This window comes from Perca fluviatilis, chromosome 2, assembly GCF_010015445.1.
Source record: "Perca fluviatilis chromosome 2, GENO_Pfluv_1.0, whole genome shotgun sequence".
In the NCBI taxonomy this organism is placed as follows: Eukaryota; Metazoa; Chordata; class Actinopteri; order Perciformes; family Percidae; genus Perca; species Perca fluviatilis.
Window position 1 is genome coordinate 9,044,091 of NC_053113.1, and position 22,607 is coordinate 9,066,697.

The 22,607-nt window shown below is 40.8% G+C and overlaps 1 protein-coding gene across 1 annotated transcript in view; it reads left to right on the top strand.

Annotated features, from left to right (window-relative positions):
- LOC120543609 (NLR family CARD domain-containing protein 3-like) overlaps positions 1-22,607 on the top strand; it is a 42,021-nt gene that overhangs the window by 7,555 nt on the left and 11,859 nt on the right. Inside the window, 5 exon segments of the mRNA XM_039776753.1 lie at positions 340-686; positions 688-2,138; positions 5,201-5,368; positions 12,716-12,889; positions 13,735-13,908. Coding sequence (XP_039632687.1) covers positions 340-686; positions 688-2,138; positions 5,201-5,368; positions 12,716-12,889; positions 13,735-13,908 — 2,314 coding nt within the window.

Consider the following 22,607-nt stretch of genomic DNA (forward strand, 5'->3'; position numbering starts at 1 on the left):
TTGTTTAACAAAAGAAAGTTGGAAATCATTTCCTTTCATCTTTTTTTAACTTAACAAGCGTTGTTGTATTTTAGCAGAATACTGAAAGCAGCAGAACTGAGAACACTTCATGTTTGTGTGATTATGTATCATATATCAATATTCAACAAAGTTATAGCATAACACGTATTTTCCTTATATATCATGCTGCACTAGCGAAGACATTTAACATAAATATTGTTACAATTTACATCCTTCTGAAATTTAACTGGATTGTTTTCATATTGGTAATAAAAATAATCATCAGATTGTCATCTTTTCTCTTTCTTGTTCTGTCTCTCACCTTTGTCCTTTTCTTAGTGAATGTTGGTCGTCAGAAACATAAGATCAGGCTGAAGGGGACATTTGAACGTGTGACTGAAGGAGCTGAAACAGGAAGTAGAACCCTCCTCAACAGGATCTACACTCTCCTCTACCTCATAGAGGGACAGAGTGAAGAGGTTAATACCCAACATGAGGTGAGGCAGCTCGAGTCAGCTTCCAAGAAGAAGACCCTCCATGACTCTCCAATCAAGTGCTGTGACATCTTTAAAGCCTTACCTGACCAAAAGAAACACATCAGAGTGGTTCTGACGAGCGGCGTCGCTGGCGTTGGAAAAACCTTCTCAGTGCAGAAGTTCTGTCTGACCGCCGGCGAGGGTTTGGAAAAACCAAGATATCAGTCTGGTGATTCCTCTTTCCTTCAGGGAGCTGAACTTGATCAAAGATGAGCAGTACAGTCTTCTGGAGCTGCTCCGTGTTTTCCATCCAACATTACAGGAGGTCCCAGCAGAGCAGCTCGCTGGCTCTAAACTTCTCTTCATCTTTGATGGCCTGGATGAAAGCAGACTTTACCTGGGTTTCAAGAAGAGGAAGACTGTTTCTGATGTCACACAGAAGTCATCAGTCAATGTGCTGTTGACAAACCTCATCCAGGGGAAGCTGCTTCCCTTGGCTCTCGTCTGGATAACTTCCCGACCTGCAGCAGCCAATCAGATCCCTCCTGCATGTGTTGACAGGGTAACAGAAGTACAAGGCTTCACTGATGCCCAGAAGGAGGAGTACTTCAGGAAGAGAGTCAGTGATGACGAGCTGTCCAGCAGAATCATCTCCCACATCAAGACCTCCAGGAGCCTCCACATCATGTGTCTGATCCCAGTCTTCTGCTGGATCACGGCTACAGTTCTGGACCACATGTTGACTACAGACCAGAGAGGAGAGCAGCCCAAGACCCTGACTGACATGTACTCACACTTCCTGCTGGTTCAGACAAAGAGGAAGAAGCTCAAGTATGCTGAGGGACATGAGACGAGTCCACAGGAGCTGACGGAGGCTGACAGGGAAGTTCTTCTGAAGCTGGGGAGGCTGGCGTTTGAACAGCTGGAGAAAGGAAACATCATGTTCTACCAAGAAGACCTGGAGCGCTGTGGTCTGGATGTCACAGAGGCCTCGCTGTACTCAGGAGTTTGTTCAGAGATCTTCAAAAGAGAGAGTGTGATCTTCCAGAAAACTGTCTACTGCTTCGTTCATCTGAGCGTTCAGGAGTTTCTGGCTGCAGTCTACCTGTTCCACTGTTACACCAACAGGAACACACAGGTACTCAAGGACTTCCTGGGAGAAGATAATCGTGTTCGTTGGGACAATGATCATTACCCATCCCTGGATGACTTCCTGGAGACAGCCATGGAGAAATCCCTTGAAAGTGAAAATGGCCACCTGGACCTGTTTGTCCGCTTCCTTCATGGCCTCTCTCTGGAGTCCAACCAGAGACTCTTAGGAGGCCTGCTGGGTCAGACAGACAACAGTCCAGAAATCATCCAGAGAGCCATCAACAACCTGAAGAATAGGAACAGGTATGAGATCTCTCCTGACAGAAGCATCAACATCTTCCACTGTCTGACGGAGATGAACGACCACTCAGTCCATCAGGAGATCCAAGAGTTCCTGAAGTCAGAGAACAGATCAGAGAAGGAACTCTCTGTGATCCACTGCTCAGCTCTGGCCTACATGCTGCAGATGTCAGAGGAGGTTCTGGATGAGTTGGACCTGGAGAAGTACAACACATCAGAGGAGGGACGACGGAGACTGATTCCAGCTGTGAGGAACTGCAGAAAGGCTCGGTAAGTCCAGATGTGATTATCATTTTAAATCAGTGTGAAGCTGAGACCATCAGTATTAGAGTAAACATACAGACTTTACACACATGAACAATATAAAACTTACACACTATAAAAGATAAACCTGCTTATTGTAAATAATTCTACATGTTATTCTAATGTCTCTGTCGTCTCAAATGCTGTGAGAATGAAACGATGATGATCTTTGTGTTTCTAGCTAAAGTATCTTCTGTCATCATTTCATCACAACAGACAGCCTTTTTACAGTGTATACAGAGTCAGCAGTGTGTTTCCATAATGTGTCTATTTAATATACAAACAGACATTTATTATTTGTGATCTGCTGAACTAACATCACATGAAGTTTAAGCTTTTTCATAATAACTTTCAGTTAGTTATTTTTTTCATATTTTTATGAGCAGATTCTGAACTATTTCATTTTACGGAAGTTAATTTTCACATTTTGTGTCTAATAGACTGATGTGACCAAAAATCTTTGAATTTAGTCCAGTATTGAGGGAGATCACAATGACGAGCCGGTGTGAACCGAGCTACAATGTAACCTAATGGGGCAATTGTGAAGCCTTGCTTTTTGTCCAATAAACGTGATTCTTTTTTGCTACAGACAGGCTCAGATTGTTGCTAAAAGTGTCTGACGACATTATAGATCTCAGGACGTGACTTCTTGTCTGAAGACAGCAGTGTGGAGAGTGAAACACGAGAGGAGAAAAAGTTGTTCAAGTAGTCTGTTGTTATGGAGTAGGATACAGACATCATAGGCTCCTGTTATCTAAAAGATTTTCAGTGCAATGGCTCAATAATTAATTGATTTTGACAACGTGGAATCACTTTCAATGGACAAAAAATAAAGTTCAAAATTGCCCCATTAGGTTACATTGTAGCTTGATTTGCGCCGGCCCGTCATTGTGATCTCGCTCAATACCGGACCAAGGTTGAAAAAAAAACGGTAGTTACCCTTTAATTTAACTGCTTTTAGGTAAATTCTTGATGTAAACACAGAGGGCTAGATTTATCAAGCCATTTGCGCCTGTTTCCAGGCGCTAATTGTTCGCAAAGACGGACGTAACCGATGCGGGCTATTTACAAACAGGGCGCACTTGGGTAAAATCGCAGATTGTCGCCACATGAGCGAGAAGAGACAAGTTGCGCTTTCAATATGCGTTCGTGGGAGGGTCGTGGGGAAAGTGGGAGGATAAGCGCAGTGTGCCTAATTATATATTCCGTGGTATTTACAAAGACTGTCAGTAAGAGCGCGCCTCTATTCTGCGGGGGAAATTCTCCGCCTCTTTAAACCAGCCGCAGTCGAGTTTCCTCGTAGACCTTTGTGCCGCTGGTGAAATAGCAACAGGAATTTGAGCAAGACGAAGACATAGGCGAGGCTGAAAATATTTTGTCAGTGAACACAACATCATTTAGCGTTACAGATCAAGCAGCCATGCAATATTAGAGTTACTGGAAGAATTCAAAGATTAAATTGAATCTCCCACTCAGCGTTCACATCCCATTCAGCAGTTGTTAAACTCCTCGCTACATTACAAATATTGGCATCAGGATCATTTCAAACAGTCATAGCATCAGCAGTGGGAATATCGCAGTCTGCACTCACCCGTATCATAGCACAAGTACCGCTTTTTTACAGCGCAATTTACAGTATAATAGGGCGGAGAAAGACGCTGGTTGCCTGATGGGTGTCAGGGTTGATAAATACTACGCAAAATGTGGAAGCATGGCGTGCGCTATTAACGAACTCGCATTAACAGACGCAGCGCAAACTGCGCTAGTGTTAGTAAATCAGGCCCTGAGAGTTTAATAATAGAGATAGAGGCAAGTCCCATCGGAGGGGAAAACATCTCTCTGCTCTGCTGACTTGTATTGTGTGAAGGTTTCCTCCTCTTTGTTCCGTCTGCTAGAAAACCACAGAAACATGTCTAAAAGCTGCTCTGTGGTGATAGTCACTACCAAAAGGCTTAATAAACCAGAAGTTAAGTTTTCATAAGCTGCCGACCTTAAAAACTGAGCTTTTATGGAGAAAAAAGTGGATACAGATGTGATGAATCAGTGGAGAGAATGGGAAGACTTTAGGATCCCACAGCATCATCACACCAACCTAATGATATGTCCAACGTTATGTGTGTTAGCTTAACTTACAGATAGAAGGAGAGAGATGTTTTCCCCTCCGGTGGGCGTGGCTTTCAGAGAATGATGTGATGCGCTGTGTTTCTATGCAGCAGGTTAGAAGGAACCTTGTACAACTGTATCATCTCTTTCATATCCAAGATAAATTAGTTTTACAACTGAAATATCCTAAATAAACTGAAAAATTGTGAATCAGAATCAAATCTATCAGGAATTAGAGGCAATACCCAGCCCTAATATCTATAATCATTCTTTGATGAGAGAGAGGATGTGGGGGGAGGCCAAAAAAACATCTCCATCCTTGTTAAATAAAAGCTGCAACTTTACATTGTTTAGTTTCCAACAATGAACATCTTTTGATATAGGACAAGCTTTTTAAAGATTGTCCCATTTCTGGTCACCCTAAAATTCTAAATGTCAGACAATGTGTTTCTCTTATATTTCAGTAACACTGAAGGCAAGATGGGCAGAGAAAATAGCAGCAGACATTAGCGCCGTGGTTCTTTTATTGAATGTGCGAATTTGTCTCCTGATTTACTGAGACATCAGCTGATCACACAGTCAGCTGCTGGGACGACCTCCAGGTTCGTTCTGCCAGTGAAGGAGAGCTCAGCAGGTTCAGATCAGTGGAGGGATTTTATCTTCCTCAAGCTCAGAGAGAGTTGTAGTTATACTATAAAAGTCTGCAGTCTTAATTTTTTAATAAAAATAAAAATCCAGAAAGGATCTCTGTCTGTATGGCATGGCCATTTTTGAAAGGGGTCCCGTGACCTCTCACCTCAACATATCTGAATCTAACATCAGACCCTTGAATGTGCTTTTTGATCAAATGTGATAGTCTGATTTTTAAGGATTAAAGTTTCAGATTTGATTATTCATTAAATGTTGTTTATTATCTGTCATCACAGGATTGTTAACTGTGCACTCTCTGAGACTGACTGTAAAGTTGTGGCCTCAGCTCTGAAGTCCAACCCCTCCCATCTGAGAGAGCTGGACCTGAACAACCTGAAGGATTCAGCAGAAGAGTGTCTCTGTGCTGGACTGCAGAGTCCAAACTGTAGACTGGAGACTCTGAGGTCAGTTCATGTATTGTGCTCACATACAGTGTATAACTCACTAGGGCTGTTAGATCAAATTCCGAAAGTCAAAAATAATAATAATAATAATTGAATGGGATGAGAATGAAGAGAAAATGGGGGGTTTTAGCTTAATTGGAGTCATCAGGTGGTCACCCTCCTTCACTGGTGTTTCAATGATAGGCCCACGACACCTCCAGATGGCTCATCGGCAGCAACTGGTGTCCCAGGTGTGCCCCCCCTCTACTTTCTATCCTTACATGCCGCTGGTGTTATTAGGGGTACCTCGGCACCAGCGCAACGGTCCTAGCCGCATCACTGTCATGCCGATAATGACGTTAAATAAAACTCTCATCTAATATTGCTTAATTCAGTCACGATTAATTATCATGTTTCCAACTTGACTTGTTTGGTGTAGATATTTAAACATGCTGAGAAGGGATTTCATATACTGTATCACTCAAAGTCCACAGTCAACATATAAACACAGTCGTTATTTGTCTTCTTTGAATGTTTCCAACGCATTTTGTTCTAATTTATAATATGTCGTAAAGCACAAAGTATAAACTATGGCTGAGATTGAGAACCTCATTTTTTTTTGTAAATCTTATGTGAATGTGGATATCTGATGTCTTTTTACTCCTCATTCAGTCACAATTAATTGTCATGTGTAGTGGGAGTTTCCTTTGCAGCAGGAATAGAGTTTTCAAAGTTTAGTAAAGTGAAACAAATAAGACAGTAGGAGACTAAACCAAGTTAGCTTTTTCTATTTTATTAAAAATATATATTTGCAAATATAGTAAGAAAATAAATTTCACAAAAGGCAGCCGCCCTGTGTGGAGTCAGTCCCTCAAATGAGTGAACAGAAACATTAGGCTTATATGAATCTTCAGAGTGACAGCTCACACGCACTTGGCTATATTATGACGCTACAATTCTCACAGGCATCTGATACACATGAACACAATCAAAAAAACACAAGAGACATCTCGGAGCCAACTCGCCTCATTCTCCCTGTACGACTGTAATCCCCCCAGTTACATCTCAACTGGCATGGGGAAACTAGAGATAGGTTTAGGGTGACCTTGTACCCATTTATCTGTTCAGACAAGCAGTGCTCACATTATGTCCCAGACTGGATGTCTCACTTAGTTAGAATCAGAATCAACATGTGGAAATGAGATAAACTCCCTTTCAGTATATTGAGAAAATGCAAAGTCAAATGAAAACATAAGAACACAAGGAATCATGCTTAAATGTAATTTTGCCATTACACATTTCCAACGTGTTTAGAATAATATAGCAAGAATTTAAATATGTTTAAAGGGATTTCATATTCTCTATCACCAAAAGTCCAGACTTTAAACACAAATGTTTTCTGTCTTCTTCATTACCATCCCTCCAACAAAGCTCTGTTAGTGTGATTTATTCATCATTAAACGTACAATATGTAAATTTTTGCCGCTAGGGGTGTCTCAGTCAAAACAATGGATGGTAAACTTTTGATGGCATTGGGAAGTTGCATGGAATTATGGGAGTTGTAGTTTTTATTGTTAAACACCATCCCCGTTTGGAATGTATCTGTTCACGGACGAGTTTACCCATTCAAGGTTATTCATGTTACGTTTAGTAATGTTTATTCATGTCATTCTACATTCATCCGGGACGGGGTTAGTTGTAACATGTGGGTGGGGATTGCCGGGGGAATCTCCAGGACAGCGAGGACGTTAGCTGGCCGATGTTGTGCAGCAGCAGAAGATATCCCAGCTGCCCAGAGTTATCTCCCCCTTCACTTTACTGTAATATTAAATAGTCATTTTGGTTCTTAACCCACCTTTTGTTGGGTTAATTTAGATATCTTATTTGTTTTATTTATTTATTTCAAGTTTATTTAACAGGGACTATGCACACTAATAATATATATGAAAATGTAAAATGTGCCAGAATCAGAGGTGTCAAGTAACGAAGTACAAATACTTCGTTACCTTACTTAAGTAGAAATTTTGGGTATCTATACTTTACTGGAGTAATTATTTTACAGCATACTTTTTACTTCTACTTCTTACATTTTCATGCAATTATCTGTACTTTCTACTCCTTACATTTTAAGAATAACCTTGTTACTCATATTTCAGTTTGGCTTGTTTTCATTCCAGCTCGTCATCGTTCAAAAACACACACACAAAAAACCCTATCCAGATAAATCGCTCCATCCGGAGAGAGTGAATTAGATTGTGGTTGGATGAGAAGTATAAACATAGCTATTCCGACACCCTACTGGTTTGTACGCGTTCCTTCAAACCTGCACAGACCCGGTGCTAATACGCCACCGGTGCCTTAACGACCGTTATCTACCGGACCGAATAGCAACGCGGATTTCGTTGCCTTATTTAGATGCCACTTAAATGCCTGCGCTTCTCTCTGATGCTCCGAAAACGGACGTTAGAGGGAACTGAAACATCGCCGCACGGGACGCTAGTTAACACTACAGTTGGCAGCAGGTAACGTTAGCCTAGCGTTAGCTAGCAGCTGGAGTAAACACGGTTAAAATTCTGACAGCTAAACGGTGTAAAAGTGTGTCTGTATTTCACTGGAGAGGATTGTAACACCAGACTGTAGCTGCCCTTGTCTGAAAAACACAGAAGAGATGTGTCACCTTTTTCAGCCCTTCTGAGTTTGCAGGTACGATTTTAATATAACATTATTATAGTCATATGGTTTTGTTCCCACGTTTTGGGGTTACGTTTTTGTCTTTAATGGCATTTTCCCCCTTACATCAGGGGTCTTCAACGTTTTTTAAGCCAAGGACCCCTTAACTTAAAGTGAGATGTAGCAGGGACCCCCTACTACATATTGTATGAAATTCAGTTGCATATTAAACTGGGCCTCCAATAACTGTCAGGGCAACCTAAAGCCTTCTTACATAGCTTTTTTCATAAGCTATTAAAATATGAATTGTTGGCGTGATTTTATAAATCATATTTAATGTTACATATGTGGCACAGTAAATCTAGGATTAACTGTATTTGTGGGCTGATATCTTAGTGACTACCTAACCTATAGGCCAGTAAGCCTATCATCAGTGGGAATTTATATTTGCTAATAATATGTTGGAATTATGTTAAGGCATTATTTCTTTCATTTTTTTTTAAGACTCACAAATTTACAATTATTTGGAGGCCCACCTGCAATGACTCTGAGGACCCCCTGTTGAAGATCTCTGCCTTACATTACTTTTAATTTTATACTTTAAGTAGTTTTGAAACCAGTACTTTTACACTTTTACTTAAGTAAAAAGCTTGAGTTGATACTTCAACTTCTACAAAAGTCTTTTTACTTGAGTACTGAATGTGAATGCTTTTGACACCTCTGGCCAGAATTAGCCAAAAGGCTATTTTACATCTGCTGTCCCTGGACAGATCGTACAATGTCACACCTAAACAGATAAAAGGATTATAATAGTACATATACTGTAGGTTTAGCCCAATACAAGTAAGATTGACTATAAATGTACAGGTACAGATTGCTGTAATGGTAGTGGCTGGCTGCTAGCTGACTGGGGGCTAATGGTAGCTATATAATCTTTGAAAACACAATATTTCATACTGATTTAGAATCACTTCATAAAGAATGAAATATGAACTGTGGCTGAGATCCAGCAATAATTTATATTTTAATATCATGTGACTTTTATTACTGGCCGTTTGTTTATTCCTGATTAGACAGCAAGTAGATCCGACCAGACAATCTGATTGATGAACTAGACATTTAGAACATACTTAAATCAGCATGACAGCACACCCAGAGCCATTTGAGCACGTCTTGTGCATCACATAAAATATTACTCTGCCATTTCCATGACAACATTGTAACTTCCAGGGCTGAATCAAAAACACAGTAAAGTTAACCTACAACATTGATACAATGGATTGTTTTGTTGTTAATTTTAAGTTATATGGAGGACTTTGTTTTGATGAATGGTTGGAAGAGGATGAGAAGTGAATCATTGGATGGAATGACATTTTTACAACAATCTGGAGTTAACTGTTCACTGTTAACTAGAATAGTTTGGATCCCATCAGCTGTTTGGATCACATCAGCTGTTCGGATCAATATGAATTAAAAGCTTTTATTGTTATTGTACTTTACAATACAGCCAAATTAGGAGCTCTACTCCACTGGGTACATAAAATAAATGCAATAAATAATCCTTACAGGACATAAAAACAGAATAAAAACAGTAAAAGAGCAATGATCTATTTTTTCTTCATTTCTTTCACATCAGCTGTTTGAATCACATCAGCTGTTTAGAGCAAATCAGCTGTGCCACTGACACGTCAATAATGAAGTTCGCGGACTTAGTTAAATCTATCCATGAAAAATGTTTTTCTCAGTAAATATTTTAGTTATAACCAGATTAAGGTAGCCAAGCAGTTTGGTGTTTATATGTGTGGTAGTTATTTCGTTTTAGAAAATTCCATGATCTCTACCGTTACAAAGCTATCCTTAGCTTAATATGACTGGCTGACTAACATTCAACAGGGAGGGACTAGAAATCGTCTCTGTTGCTTTTCTTTATTTTGAGAGTGCATTGCCCCACAATATGAATACAGTTTGATTATAACTTTTATTTAGTTGGTAACCGTTGTTGTATAATCGCTTTATTACACTTACAAACCTCTGTGCTAGTGCCCCTGTCCTAGATGCATCACTGTTGTGCAAATAATGACTTTAAATCAAACCCTCTCGTGTAATGTTGCTTAATTCAGTCACGATTAATTATCATGTTTCCAACTTGTTTAGAGTGTAGCAACAGATATTTAAACATGCTGAGAAGGGATTTCATATACTGTATCACCAAAAGTCCAGACTCAACAAAGAAACACAATCGTTATTTGTCTTCTTACATGATTTTTCTCTAACTTTAAGTCTCATGTTAGGATTTAAAATGTAACTATTCGGAAATCTTTGAATGTTTCCAAAGCATAGTGTTCTTATTTATAACATTTCGTAATGCACAAAGTATGAACTATGGCTGAGATTGAGAAACTAATTAGGGCCCGAGCGGCAACAGCGACGAAGGCCCTAATGAAACTGAAGGAATTATTCCCCTTTTACACGCCCCCTTTTATAACTAATAACCTGTTTGATGTAGACCCTTGTGTGAGGTATCATTGAACTCAGCAGAGACTTCTTTCTTCTTTGGTGATGGTTTGGCCCGCCCCCTATGCTTAAGCCACGCCCCCTTTTATAACTAATGACCCGTTTGATGTAGACCCTTGTGTGAGGTATCATTGAACTCAGCAGAGACTTCCTTCTTCATTGGTGATGGTTTGGCCCGCCGCCTATACTTTGGCCACGCCCCTTTTCACAGCTAATGAACTGTATGACGTAGAGTCTTATGTGAGGTATCGTTGAACTCTGCAGGGAGTTCCCTATCATTGTTGACGATTTGCGGCGTCCGAGTGCCGCGCGAATGCACGGTCGCAAGGAGCGGAATCCGCCGGTAACCCCGACGCGCGCAGAGGCGCGAGGGCCCGTCCATCGCTGCTGGCAGCTTTAATTAGGGACCGAGTGCCGACAGCGGCAAAGGCCCTATTGAAACTGAAGGAATTATTCTTTCTTTCTTTCTTTCTTCTATTATTTTCCCGTCAAATGAATTGGCTTTTTGAGGGGCTTATTATATTCAAAAACTCACCAAATTTGGCGGTCGCATCAAGTCTGGTGAAAATTTACGTATTTTAAGGGTTTCGGGAATAGGCGCACAAAAATGGCTCGCTAGCGCCGCCTAGAAAGTTAAGAAAATTGAGCCCCTGCAGTGCGTTTAACGTAGACTCACGAAACTTGGTACACATATGTACCATGTCAAGATGTACAAATAACTTCATTAGAGCCATACCCTAAACCCAACAGGAAGTCCGCCATTTTGATTTCAAAGTTCAAAATTAGTGTGATTTTGGCCATTTCCACATGTCGTACTTTAACGAACTCCTCCTAGAGATTTCATCCGATCAACTTCAAACTCGGTCTGTTCCATCTTAAGATGTTAAAGATGAAAAGTTGTTAAAAGAAAAACTTTTCATCAGGCGGTGTGGGCGTGGCGTGGTGGCCATTTTGAGTGTTTAGCGATGAACAAAGAAGTTGTTGTAACTTGAGTGTACGTTGTCGTATCTGCCCAAAATTTCTCAAAATTGACAAGGGTCCAGGCCTGAGGACACCTACAGGCCAAAATTGACTTTTGGTCATAGCGCCCCCCGCTGGCAACAGGAAATGCGCCTTATATGACAAACATCATCCGATTTACATGAAACTCAGAATTTGTGGTCTACATGTGATACTGATCCGCCCCCTATAATATGACCATGCCCACTTACTCAGGCCACGCCTCCTTTGATAACATTTGATCCATTTAAGGTAGAGTCTTGTATGAGGTGTCATTGAACTCAGCACAGACTTTCTTTTTAATTGGTGATGGTTTGACCCGCCCCCTAAGCTTAAGCCACGCCCCCTTGCATAACATTTGAACCATTTAAGGTAGAGTCTTGTGTGAGGTATCAATGAACTCAGCAGAGAGTTCCTTCTTCATTGGTGATGGTTTGGCCCACCCCTATGCTTTAGCCACGCCCCCTTTTATAACTAATGACCCATTTCATGTAGACCCTTGTGTGAGATATCATTGAACTCAGCACAGACTTCCTTATTCATTGGTGATGGTTTGGCCCACCCCCTATGTTTAAGCCACGCCCCCTTTCATACATGCTGACCCATTTAAGGTAGAGTATTGTGTGAGGTTTCATTCATCTCAGCAGAGGCTTCATTTTTAATTGGTGATGGTTGGACCCGCCCCTTATGCTTTAGCCACGCCCCCTTTCACAGCTAATGAACCGTATGACTTAGAGTCTTGTGTGAGGTATCGTTGAACTCGGCGGGGAGTTCCCTTTTCATTGGTGACGGTTTGCGGCGTCTGAGTGCCGCGCAAATGCACCGTCGCAAGGAGCGGCGTCCGCCGGTAACCCCGACGTGCACAGAGGCGCGAGTGCCCGTCCATCGCTGCTCGCAGCTTTAATTCTTTTTAAAATCTTAGGTGAATATATATACTGGGTGTCTTTTTACTCCCCATTCAGTCACAATACGTTATCATGTTTCCAAATTGTTTAGAAAATGGATTTTATATTCTCTATCACCAAAAGTCCAGACTTAACTTTTAAACACAATCGTTATCTGTCTTCTTCATTACCGCTCCTCCAATGAAGCTCTGTAAGTGTGATTTATTCATCATTAAATACTCTGATATCTTTCATCAGGAGTTAAATGTAATGACTTGTTTCCTTACTGTTGTCTCTCCAGACTGATTGGCTGTAATCTGTCAGAGAGAAGCTGTGAAGCTCTGTCCTCAGTACTCAGCTCCCAGTCCTCTAGTCTGAGAGAGCTGGACCTGAGTAACAACAACCTACACGATTCAGGAGGGAAGCTGATCTCTGATGGACTGAAGAGTCCACACTGCAGACTGGAGACTCTCAGGTCAGGTCAAGAACAATAATCTTTGAAAATACAGTATTGAAAAATACTTTGGATACATTAAAAAAATGTGAATGCTTCCAAAGTCTTTCATTCTGATTTAGAATCACTTCATAAAGAATGAAAAATGAACTATGGCTGGGATCCAGAAATCATTTATATTTTAATATCATGTGACTTTGATTCATGATTCAGTCTTGATTAGTTATGTACAACTTGTTTAGACTAAAAGAGAAAGGATTTAAACCAAAAAGGGGTTTAATATATTAAATATACCAAAAGTCCAGAATCAACTTTTAAACACAAATGTTATCTGTCTTGTTTTGTGTTGTCTCTCCAGACTGAGTATCTGTAATCTGTCAGAGAGAAGCTGTGGAGCTCTGTCCTCAGTTCTCAGCTCCCAGTCCTCTAGTCTGAGAGCGCTGGACCTGAGTAACAACAACCTGCAGGATTCAGGAGGGAAGCTGATCTCTGTTGGACTGAAGAGTGCACACTGCACACTGGAGACTCTCAGGTCAGGAGTCATTAACCTATTCAACTTATATCCATTTAAACTCTGATTAACTTTAGTTGATAAAACAGCTGACATGTAGCTTTGTGTCAGCTGATACGATAATCTTCAGCAGTAGTTATTAATTCTATATTCATAAATTTCTAGACTCAGAGTTACTTTCCAAAAGGAGGTTTCATTGTTAACTTTTGTTGTTAAATAATTAAATAGAACAGATGATTTTAAATGTGTATTCTATATCCGGACCAAAATGTACCTGGACAACAAACAAACATAAAACAAACATGGCTCCACCTGTTGACAGAGGGTTCCTGTGTGTTTGTATGTGTATTTGCAGTCTGTCAGGCTGTCTGATCTCAGAGGAAGGCTGTTCTTCTCTGGTCTCAGCTCTGAGCTCCAACCCCTCCCATCTGAGAGAGCTGGACCTGAGCTACAATCATCCAGGAGACTCAGGTGTGAAGCTACTGTCAGAGGGACTGGAGGATCCTCTCTGGAGACTGGACACTCTCAGGTACAAACATTGATATAATAAAATGGAGATATTTGTGTAGGAAGATTTAAAAGGAGAACATCTCCAGGAAGTAAAATGATAACTCCCTGTTCTTAATAATTGATGTAGTTTGGACACATCTCTGTATGTTAAAGGAACTGTCCATGGATTTAAGAAACTTCCTTTTTTCCTCTTTCCTGTGGTCAAATCAGTTTCAACTTGACAGAAAGGTCCAGGACAGGTTTAGCCTGTACAAAGCAATGTGCTTTCTACAGAGTGAGAAGAGTGTATGGATGAGGCATTAATCTATTCCTTTAGCAGACTAGTTAGCTAGCTGTTTAAAATGTCAGTTGCGGGTGCTACAATGCTCATGTGATCGATCAGAGACATACACTGACGTCTAGACTAATTATTGTACAAAGTTCCTCTTGTGCTGGGAGAGTACCAACTCTAAGTTCAAAACACTCTTTCCTAGTCGCTGCGGTGCAAACACAATATATGTGTGTGTGAGAGTGATCTACTGTTGATGTTTCTCTATAGAGAAAGGTCCACTGTTGCACCAAATGCTTTCTCTTGGGGGAATGGTTGGGTCTTTAAATGATAGTGTTGCAGTGGCATTGGCAGCCGTAATCCTGTTCGCACTGTGCATACTTTTTGTTCTACGAGACACTCATCTAATGATAACAATGTGTAAATGCACACATAGTCTGTTCTGCTCCCTGCTATGTTCACTTATATTTCCTTCATTATTTATACATTATTTCACCCACAATCAATTCACTAGTAATCAGAATATTCATTGATTCGATCTATAGATCAGAGGTGGGCCGTCAGGGCCAGGAAGACCTTCTCTGCTGGCCAAGAGATTGTTATATTTTTATAATTAAAGGCCTATATATTAATTTCGAAAATAAATAATTATACTGTATATCTATCAATTTCATTTTATATATTGTATACGCTGCAAGTTTGTTTACATTTTTAGATGTAAAGTTAATGACATTAAGGTGACAGTACTTTTTCTTCACATGATGAGCACCTTTTGGTAAGTTTAATGGATTTTTCAGCATTTTAGTGAAATGATTTTACTAACTATTACTGCTTGCTTTAGGTGTTAAAGATTTGAGCAGTGTCAGTGGCTGCTGTGCGCTGTGACGTGTGTGTTAAGCCCCCGCTGCCTGGCTGGGATTTGTTATCTCGAGACACTTTACAGATAGAGTAGGTCTAGACCACACTCTATAAATTCCAAAACCCCAACAATTACAGCAATTGTTGTGTTAGCAGAGGTAGCTGTTGTATTGGCATAGTTAGCTATGGTGTTAGCAGGGGTAACTGTTGTGTTAGCAGAGGTAGATGTTGTGTTAGCAGAGGTAGATGTGTTAGCAGAGGTAGCTGTTGTGTTAGCATAGTTAGCTGTTGTGTTAGTATAGTTAGCTGTGCTGTTAGCAGGGGTAGCTGTTGTGTTAGCAGAGGTAGCTGTTGTGTTAGCATAATTAGCTGTGGTGTTAGCATAGGTAGATGTTGTGTTAGCATAGTTAGATATGGTGTTAGCATAGGTAGATGTTGTGTTAGCAGATGTAGCTGTAGTGTTTGCAGAGGTAGCTGTTGTGTTAGCCGAGGTAGCTGTTATAATAATAGCTGTTTTGTATGTGCATAGGACCATCACAGCAGGGCGTTACGGGATGTAACGTGGCGCTGCAGAGCATGGGTGGGTGCAGCGGATGCAGCAGGACGCGGCAGGACGCAGCAGGATGCGGCCGGGAATTGCAGAGAATCGCAGAGTTTAGCTCTGCGAAGAAGAAACATAAGGACTCTGGGGAGTAAAGTCCCCAGAGCTAGATTAGTAACAAGCATTTCTGGGACAGGATGCATACAAAAGTAACAAGTAGAGATGAGAGAGCAGCTCAGTGTGTCATAGGAAGGAAACAGCCTCCCCTGCAGTCTAGAATTATAATAGCATAACTAAGAGAGGCAGGTTAAAGAGAGGTGCCTGGTCGGGCTAGAACTCTCCCCAACCGGATCGGGCTGTACTGGCCTGCCTCCCTCTACTCTCGCTATATTATTAATTATATAATAAATTTAGGTTAGGTGGACGCTGCAACTCCTCACTCCCTAACTCTAAGCTTTATCAAAGAGGAGGGTTTTCAGTTTACTCTTAAATGTGGTGACAGTGTCTGCCCCTCGAACCCAAAGTGGGAGCTGGTTCCACAGGTGCGGAGCCTGATAGGTGAAGACTCTGGCCCCCAGTCTACTTTTAGAGACTCTAGGAACCACAAGTAGCTCCGCATTCTGGGAGCGTAGTGCTCTACTACGACAATAAGGTACTAAGAGATCTTCTAGGTATGATGGTGCTTGACCATATAGAGCTTTGTAAGTCAGGAGGAGGATTTTAAATTCAATCCTAGATTTCACAGGAAGCCAATGCAGAGAAGCCAATACAGGAGAAATATGATCTTTTCTCTTAGTTCTCGTCAGAACACGTGCTGCAGCATTCTGGATCAGCTGGAGAGTCTTAAGGGACTTATTTGAGCAACCTGATAATAAGGAATTGCAGTAGTCTAGTCTAGAAGTAACGAATGCATGGACTAGTTTTTCAGCGTCGTTTTGAGACAGGATATTCCTAATTTTGACAATGTTACGAAGATGGAAAAAGGCTGTTCTTGAGGTTTGTTTTAAGTGGGCGTTGAAGGATATATCCTGATCAAAAATAACTCCTAAATTTCTGACAGTAGTGCTGGAGGCCAGGGCAATACCATCCAGAATAGCTATATCTATAGATAATGAAGTTCAGGGATGCGTTGGTCCCATCACAATAACTTCAGTTTTGTCTGAGTTTAACATCAGGAAATTGTGGGTCATCCAGGATTTTATATCTTTAATACATGCTTGAAGTTTAGCTAACTGACCACTTTCGTCTGGCTTAATTGACAGATATAATTGGGTATCGTCTGCGTAACACTGAAAGTTAATTGAGTTTCCTAAATAATATTTACCTAATAGAGGAAGCATATATAAGGAAAATAGAATTGGTCCAAGCACTGAGCCTTGAGGAACGCCATGGCTAACTTTAGCGTGCTTGGAGGGTTTATCGTTAATGTTAACAAATTGGGATCCCTCAGAGAAATAAGACTTAAACCAGCTTAGTGTGATTCCTTTAATGCTACCTAAGTGTTCCAATCTCTGTAACAGGATGGTATGGTCAATAGTGTCAAATGCAGCACTAAGATCTAGTAAAACAAGAATGGAGACAAGTCCTTTGTCTGCAGCAGTTAGAAGGTCGTAATTTTCACCAGTGCCGTCTCTGTGCTATGATGCTTTCTAAATCCTGATTGAAAATCATCAAATAAACTATTGCTATGTAGAAAATCACATAACTGATTAGGAACCACCTTCTCAAGGATCTTGGATAGAAAGGGAAGGTTAGATATAGGTCTATAGTTTGCTAAGACCTCAGGATCGAGGATGGGTTTTTTCAGAAGAGGTTTTATCACAGCTATTTTAAATGACTGCGGTACATAACCTGTTAATAAGGACATATTGATCATATCTAGTAATGAAGTGTTTACCACGGGTAACGCTTCTTTGAGTAGTCTCGTTGGGATGGGGTCCAAGAGACAGGTAGATGGCTTAGCTGAGGATATCTTTAACATTAATTGTTGGAGGTCTATAGGATAAAAGCAGTCTAAGTATATGTCGGGTCTAGTCATTCTTTCTAGCGGTCCTGCATTTAAAGGTGAACTGTTAGAAGTTGAGGGCAAAAGGTGATTAATTTTATCTCTAATTGTTATAATTTTATCATTAAAGAAGCTCATGAAGTCATCACTACTCAGTGCTAGAGGAATAGATGGCTCAGTAGAGCTGTGACTATCTGTCAGCCTGGCTACAGTGCTGAAAAGAAACCTTGGGTTGTTCTTATTTTCTTCTATTAGTGATGAGTAATAGTCTGATCTGGCCTTTCTTAGGGCCTTCCTCTAGGTTTTTAGACTTTCTTGCCAATCCAAACGGGATTCTTCCACTTTGGTGGAGCGCCATTTACTTTCGAGGTTTCGCGAGATTTGTTTTAATTTGCGAGTTTGGGAGTTATACCAAGGTGCTATTTTCCTTTTCTTTTTCAGGGGAGCAACAGAGTCGTCCGTAGCACCGTCTACAAATGTATCAATTTGGGAGGGACTGAGGTTAACACAGAGGTCCTCTGTTATGTTAAGGCATGACATAGAGTCAAATGCTGTTGGAATATCTTCCTTAAATTTAGCTATAGCACTGTCAGATAGGCATCTGGTGTAGAAGCCTTTATCTAATTTAGTATGGTCAGGTATTAAGAATTCGAAAGTAATTAAAAAATGATCTGATAATACCGAATTCTGCGGAAATATTATTAAATCCTCAATTTCAATACCATATGCCAGCACAAGGTTGAGGGTGTGGTTAAAACGCGTGGTAAAAAGTGCGTCGCCTTGTGCACACTCTGACTGAAACCGATTGAATCCAGTAATGAGTTGAAAGCAGTACTAAGGCTATCATTGTCAACGTCCACATGGATATTAAAATCACCTACAATAAGTACTTTGTCTGATTTAACGACTAAACATGATAAAAACTCTGAGAATTCAGATAAAAATTCAGAATACAGACCTGGAGCCCTGTAAATAACAACGAATATAATTGGCTGTAATGTTTTCCATGTTGGATGTTGAAGATGAAGAACAAGACTTTCAAACGAGTTATAATTTAATTTAGGTTTAGGATTAATTAACAGGCTTGAGTCAAAGATGGCTGCAACTCCCCCTCCTCGGCCTGAGCCTCTAGGAATTTGAGTATTAATATGGCTGGGAGGAGTGGCTTCATTTAGACTAACATAGTCTTCATGGCCCAGCCAGGTTTCAGTAAGACAAAATAAATCAATGTTATTATCTGATATCAACTCGTTTACCAATACTGCTTTAGATGACAGAGATCTAATATTTAATAGTCCACATCTAATTTTCCTATTTTGTTCTATTGCAGTCGTTTTTTTTTTTTGAAAACTACTGAGTCCGACATTGTCTTTGCGTATGCACAAAGTGACTCAACATTCATTTTAGTGATCTCCGATTTACGACCATTACCACCTACGTGAAGTATGATCTTACTGTATTTACGGTTCTTTTTTGCCAGCAGCTTTAGATGGGTTTCTATATCGCCCGCTCCAGCCCCGGGGGCACATATGACTGTAGGTAGGCCTGCTGTAGCCGCCGGGGCCGCTGGCTTCACATATCGCAGTATAGAGCTCCCAATAACCAGAACTGGCTTCTCAGCGGGTGTATCGCTGAGTAGGGAGAACCTGTTAGAGAGGCGAAGACGCTCCGGTTTAGAGCGACCTTCATCATGTGCACTCCCTGGTCTAGATCTAACGCTACGCTTCCCTCGGACAGTCACCCACTCGCCCGGCTGCTCGGGGCCTGCCGGGAGACAGCTAGCAGAAGCTACAGAAGCAACAGTATGTTGGCCCGCATTAACTACATGGCGCTGGCTAGCTACGGAAGCATACGATTCTGATTCCATGGGGCGGAGCCGTGACTCAATTTCACTAAGCCTTGCCTCCAAAACAGCGAATATACTACATTTATTACATGTATCGTTATCACTAAAGGAGGCAGGGGAATAGCTAAACATTTGACACACAGAGCAAGAGAGAGCAGGAGAGGGAGAGGAATTAGCCATTGCTAATGGCTAAGCTAAAGTAGCTAACAGTGTTTTAACAATTGTAAATTCAGCGAGTCAGTCACTGTAAGTGAAGCTAAGTATAAGTGCTTGAGTAAAACAATTGTAATTCAAATGCAATCCAGGCAAATAGCCGCTAATTTAAACAGTGAAGCAGAGTTCAGTAAGTTTTTGCCAGAGCAGCAAACTAGCGTTTGTAACACGGGAACACCGGAAGTGACACAATACGCTCACCTTACACGTCGGCACGTCCGTCTCCCTATTTGGGGCCCGTTTGGACATTGTTACTTCCTGTTATCTGCCGGGGTTCAGCACCATTTTTCTGCAATCCAAGGTCTTTACTTTGGGACATTTGTTGGCATTTACTGGGCCTCAATTTGAAAAGGTGGATGACGCAGCTAAACATTTACAAATCAGATCTGTTCGCGTATTAACTCGTTTTCTGGTCAAACTTAAAGCATGTTTTACAGTTAGAGAAGAACATTTGTTAAGAGACTTTTCTACAGGGGTTTGTTCTCCTGATGTTGAGGACCCTTTTCCGTGTTTGATTATTAAACCCAATCTTGAAGATGGTACAGGGTTTTTGCTGAAATCAGGTGAATCTTTGTTTTTGGATTTTTTGTCAAGTGATGGAAAAAAAACTGTATAGAGCCTGTGTTTTGGTTTTTAATAAGAAAGTGTTAGAAAAGAGAATTGATACACCATGGCGTTCTGTTTTTAAACTGAGAAATTATGTAAAACCTGAATGGAGATCACTATATAAGCCACCATTGTCTAAAAGGTTTGGTGATATACAATGGAGAATTCTCCATGGGGCCATTGCTGTCAATTCTTTTATTTCAGTGTTGAATCCAGAAGTTGATTCTGCTTGTCCTTTCTGTCCTCAAAGGGAGACTGTTTTTCATGCTTTCATGCATTGTGTTAGATTAGAACCTTTGGTTATGAGATTAGAAGAATTGTTTTTGAGGTTTGATGAAACGTTTTGTATTGAGACTTTCATTTTGGGTTTTAAGTACTTTCGGAAAAAACGTTTCATCTGTCAATTGTTGAATTTCATTCTAGGGCAAAAATGGCTATTTACATCAGCAGGAAAAACAGAGTGGAACAAAAATGTAGCGATGATGTGAACGTATGTTTTTTAACCTTGATCAAATCTAGAGTCTTTATTTATTTTCGGTTTTATAAAACTATGAGTGATCTTTCAACTTTTAAATTGATATGGTGCAGTCATGGAGCGTTGTGTGCTGTTTGTGAAGGTGATTTGGTTTTTTCTTTTTAGTTTCTGTAGGTGTTTATGGTGATGAGATATTGTTAAAATGTATTGTGAAGAGATACTGTTAAAATTGTAAATAAAGTTTTTTTCAAAAATCAAATCTCTCTCTCTGTCTCTCTCTCTCTCTCTCTGTCTCTCTCTCTCTCTCTGTCTCTCTCTTTGTCTCTCTCTCTCTCTCTGTCTCTCTCTCTCTCTCTCTGTCTCTCTCTTTCTCTCTCTCTCTCAATTCAATTAAATTCAAAGAGGCTTTATTAGCATGACCATATTGACATACAGTATTGCTAAAGCACATAAACAGGGAAACATGTTACACATTAACATCCAGTAGTCCAGGAGGATTAAAACATTAAGTTAACATTCATCATGTCAACACAATGTAACAATATGAACAACACTGATGATATCAGCAACAACATGACAACAAGAATATTACAGGTGTGTGTGTGTCTTTGTGTGTGTGTGTGTGTCTCTGTGTATCTGTGTGTGTATGTGTGTGTGTCTCTGTGTTTGTGTGTATCTGTGTGTGTTTGTGTCTGTCTGTGTATCTGTGTGTGTTTGTATCTGTGTGTGTCTGTGTGTGTGTGTGTGTGTGTGTCTGTGTGTCTTTGTGTGTGTGTGTGGTGTCTGTGTGTGTGTGTGTGTGTCTGTGTGTCTTTGTGTGTGTGTTCTGTGTGTCTTTGTGTGTGTGTGTGTCTGTGTGTATCTTTGTGTGTGGGGGGGAGGTGTCACTCCCTGTTCCTCAGAGTGTGGCAGGTAAAGACATATTCTGCTGCTAGACTGCAGCTCTCTGGCTGTTCTCCCAGCAGGATCGGCATTTTATTGATGTTGGTTATTTGGTCAAATGTCGGGTTTTTGTGTTTGAATTTGGGGAAATACTTAGTTCTGATTGGCTGCAGCTCTGTGCATTCTGTCAGGAAGTGCAGCTCTGTCTCGACTTCATTTCTCTTGCACAGCTGGCAGAAGCACTCCTCTTTAGGCAGCCATGATTGTTTGTAGCGGCCTGTCTCGATGGCCAGGCTGTGCTCACTGAGTCTGTACTTGGTCAACGTAGTTCTTAGTTTGGTATCAGTGACTGTGGTCAGGTAGTCTGCCACACTGAACTCTCTCTTTAGGGACAGGTAGCACTGGACTCTCTCTTTAGGGACAGGTAGCACTGCATTTTGCTTTGTGCTTTTGTTTGTGTGTTCCAGTTGGTGATATAGTTTAGTTTATGTTGTGTTATAATCTGGTTAACTCTGATTGGTTGGTTCCCAGACTGGTCCTGAGGCAGAACCGGGTCAGGAGGTGACCTGAGCATCAGGACCAGCTGAGTGAGGGGACTCTTCTCTTTGCTCAGCTCTTGGTGTTGCAGGGCTTTCTGCTGGTAGGAGTGGGGGTCACTGTTTTTTAGATGTAGCCAATATTTGATTGCACGTTTTTTAATTTTGATGAATAAAGGGTATTGGCCTAATTCAGCTCTGCAGGCGTTGTTGGTGGTTTTTTGTGCACCTGTAGGATGCTTTTACAGAACTCTAGATGCAGGATTTCAACTGGGTTTTTGTCCAAATGGGCCGGATTCTGGTATGAAATAGGACCCCACACCTCACTACCGTAGAGGAGAATTGGTTCTATTACAGATTCAAATAGTTTGAGCCAGATTCTAATTGGGATTTTAATGTAGATTTGACTTTTTATTGCGTAGAATGCCCTGCGTGCTTTCTCTCTCAGCTCCATTATCGCTGGGTTAAAACTTCCAGTGGAACTTATT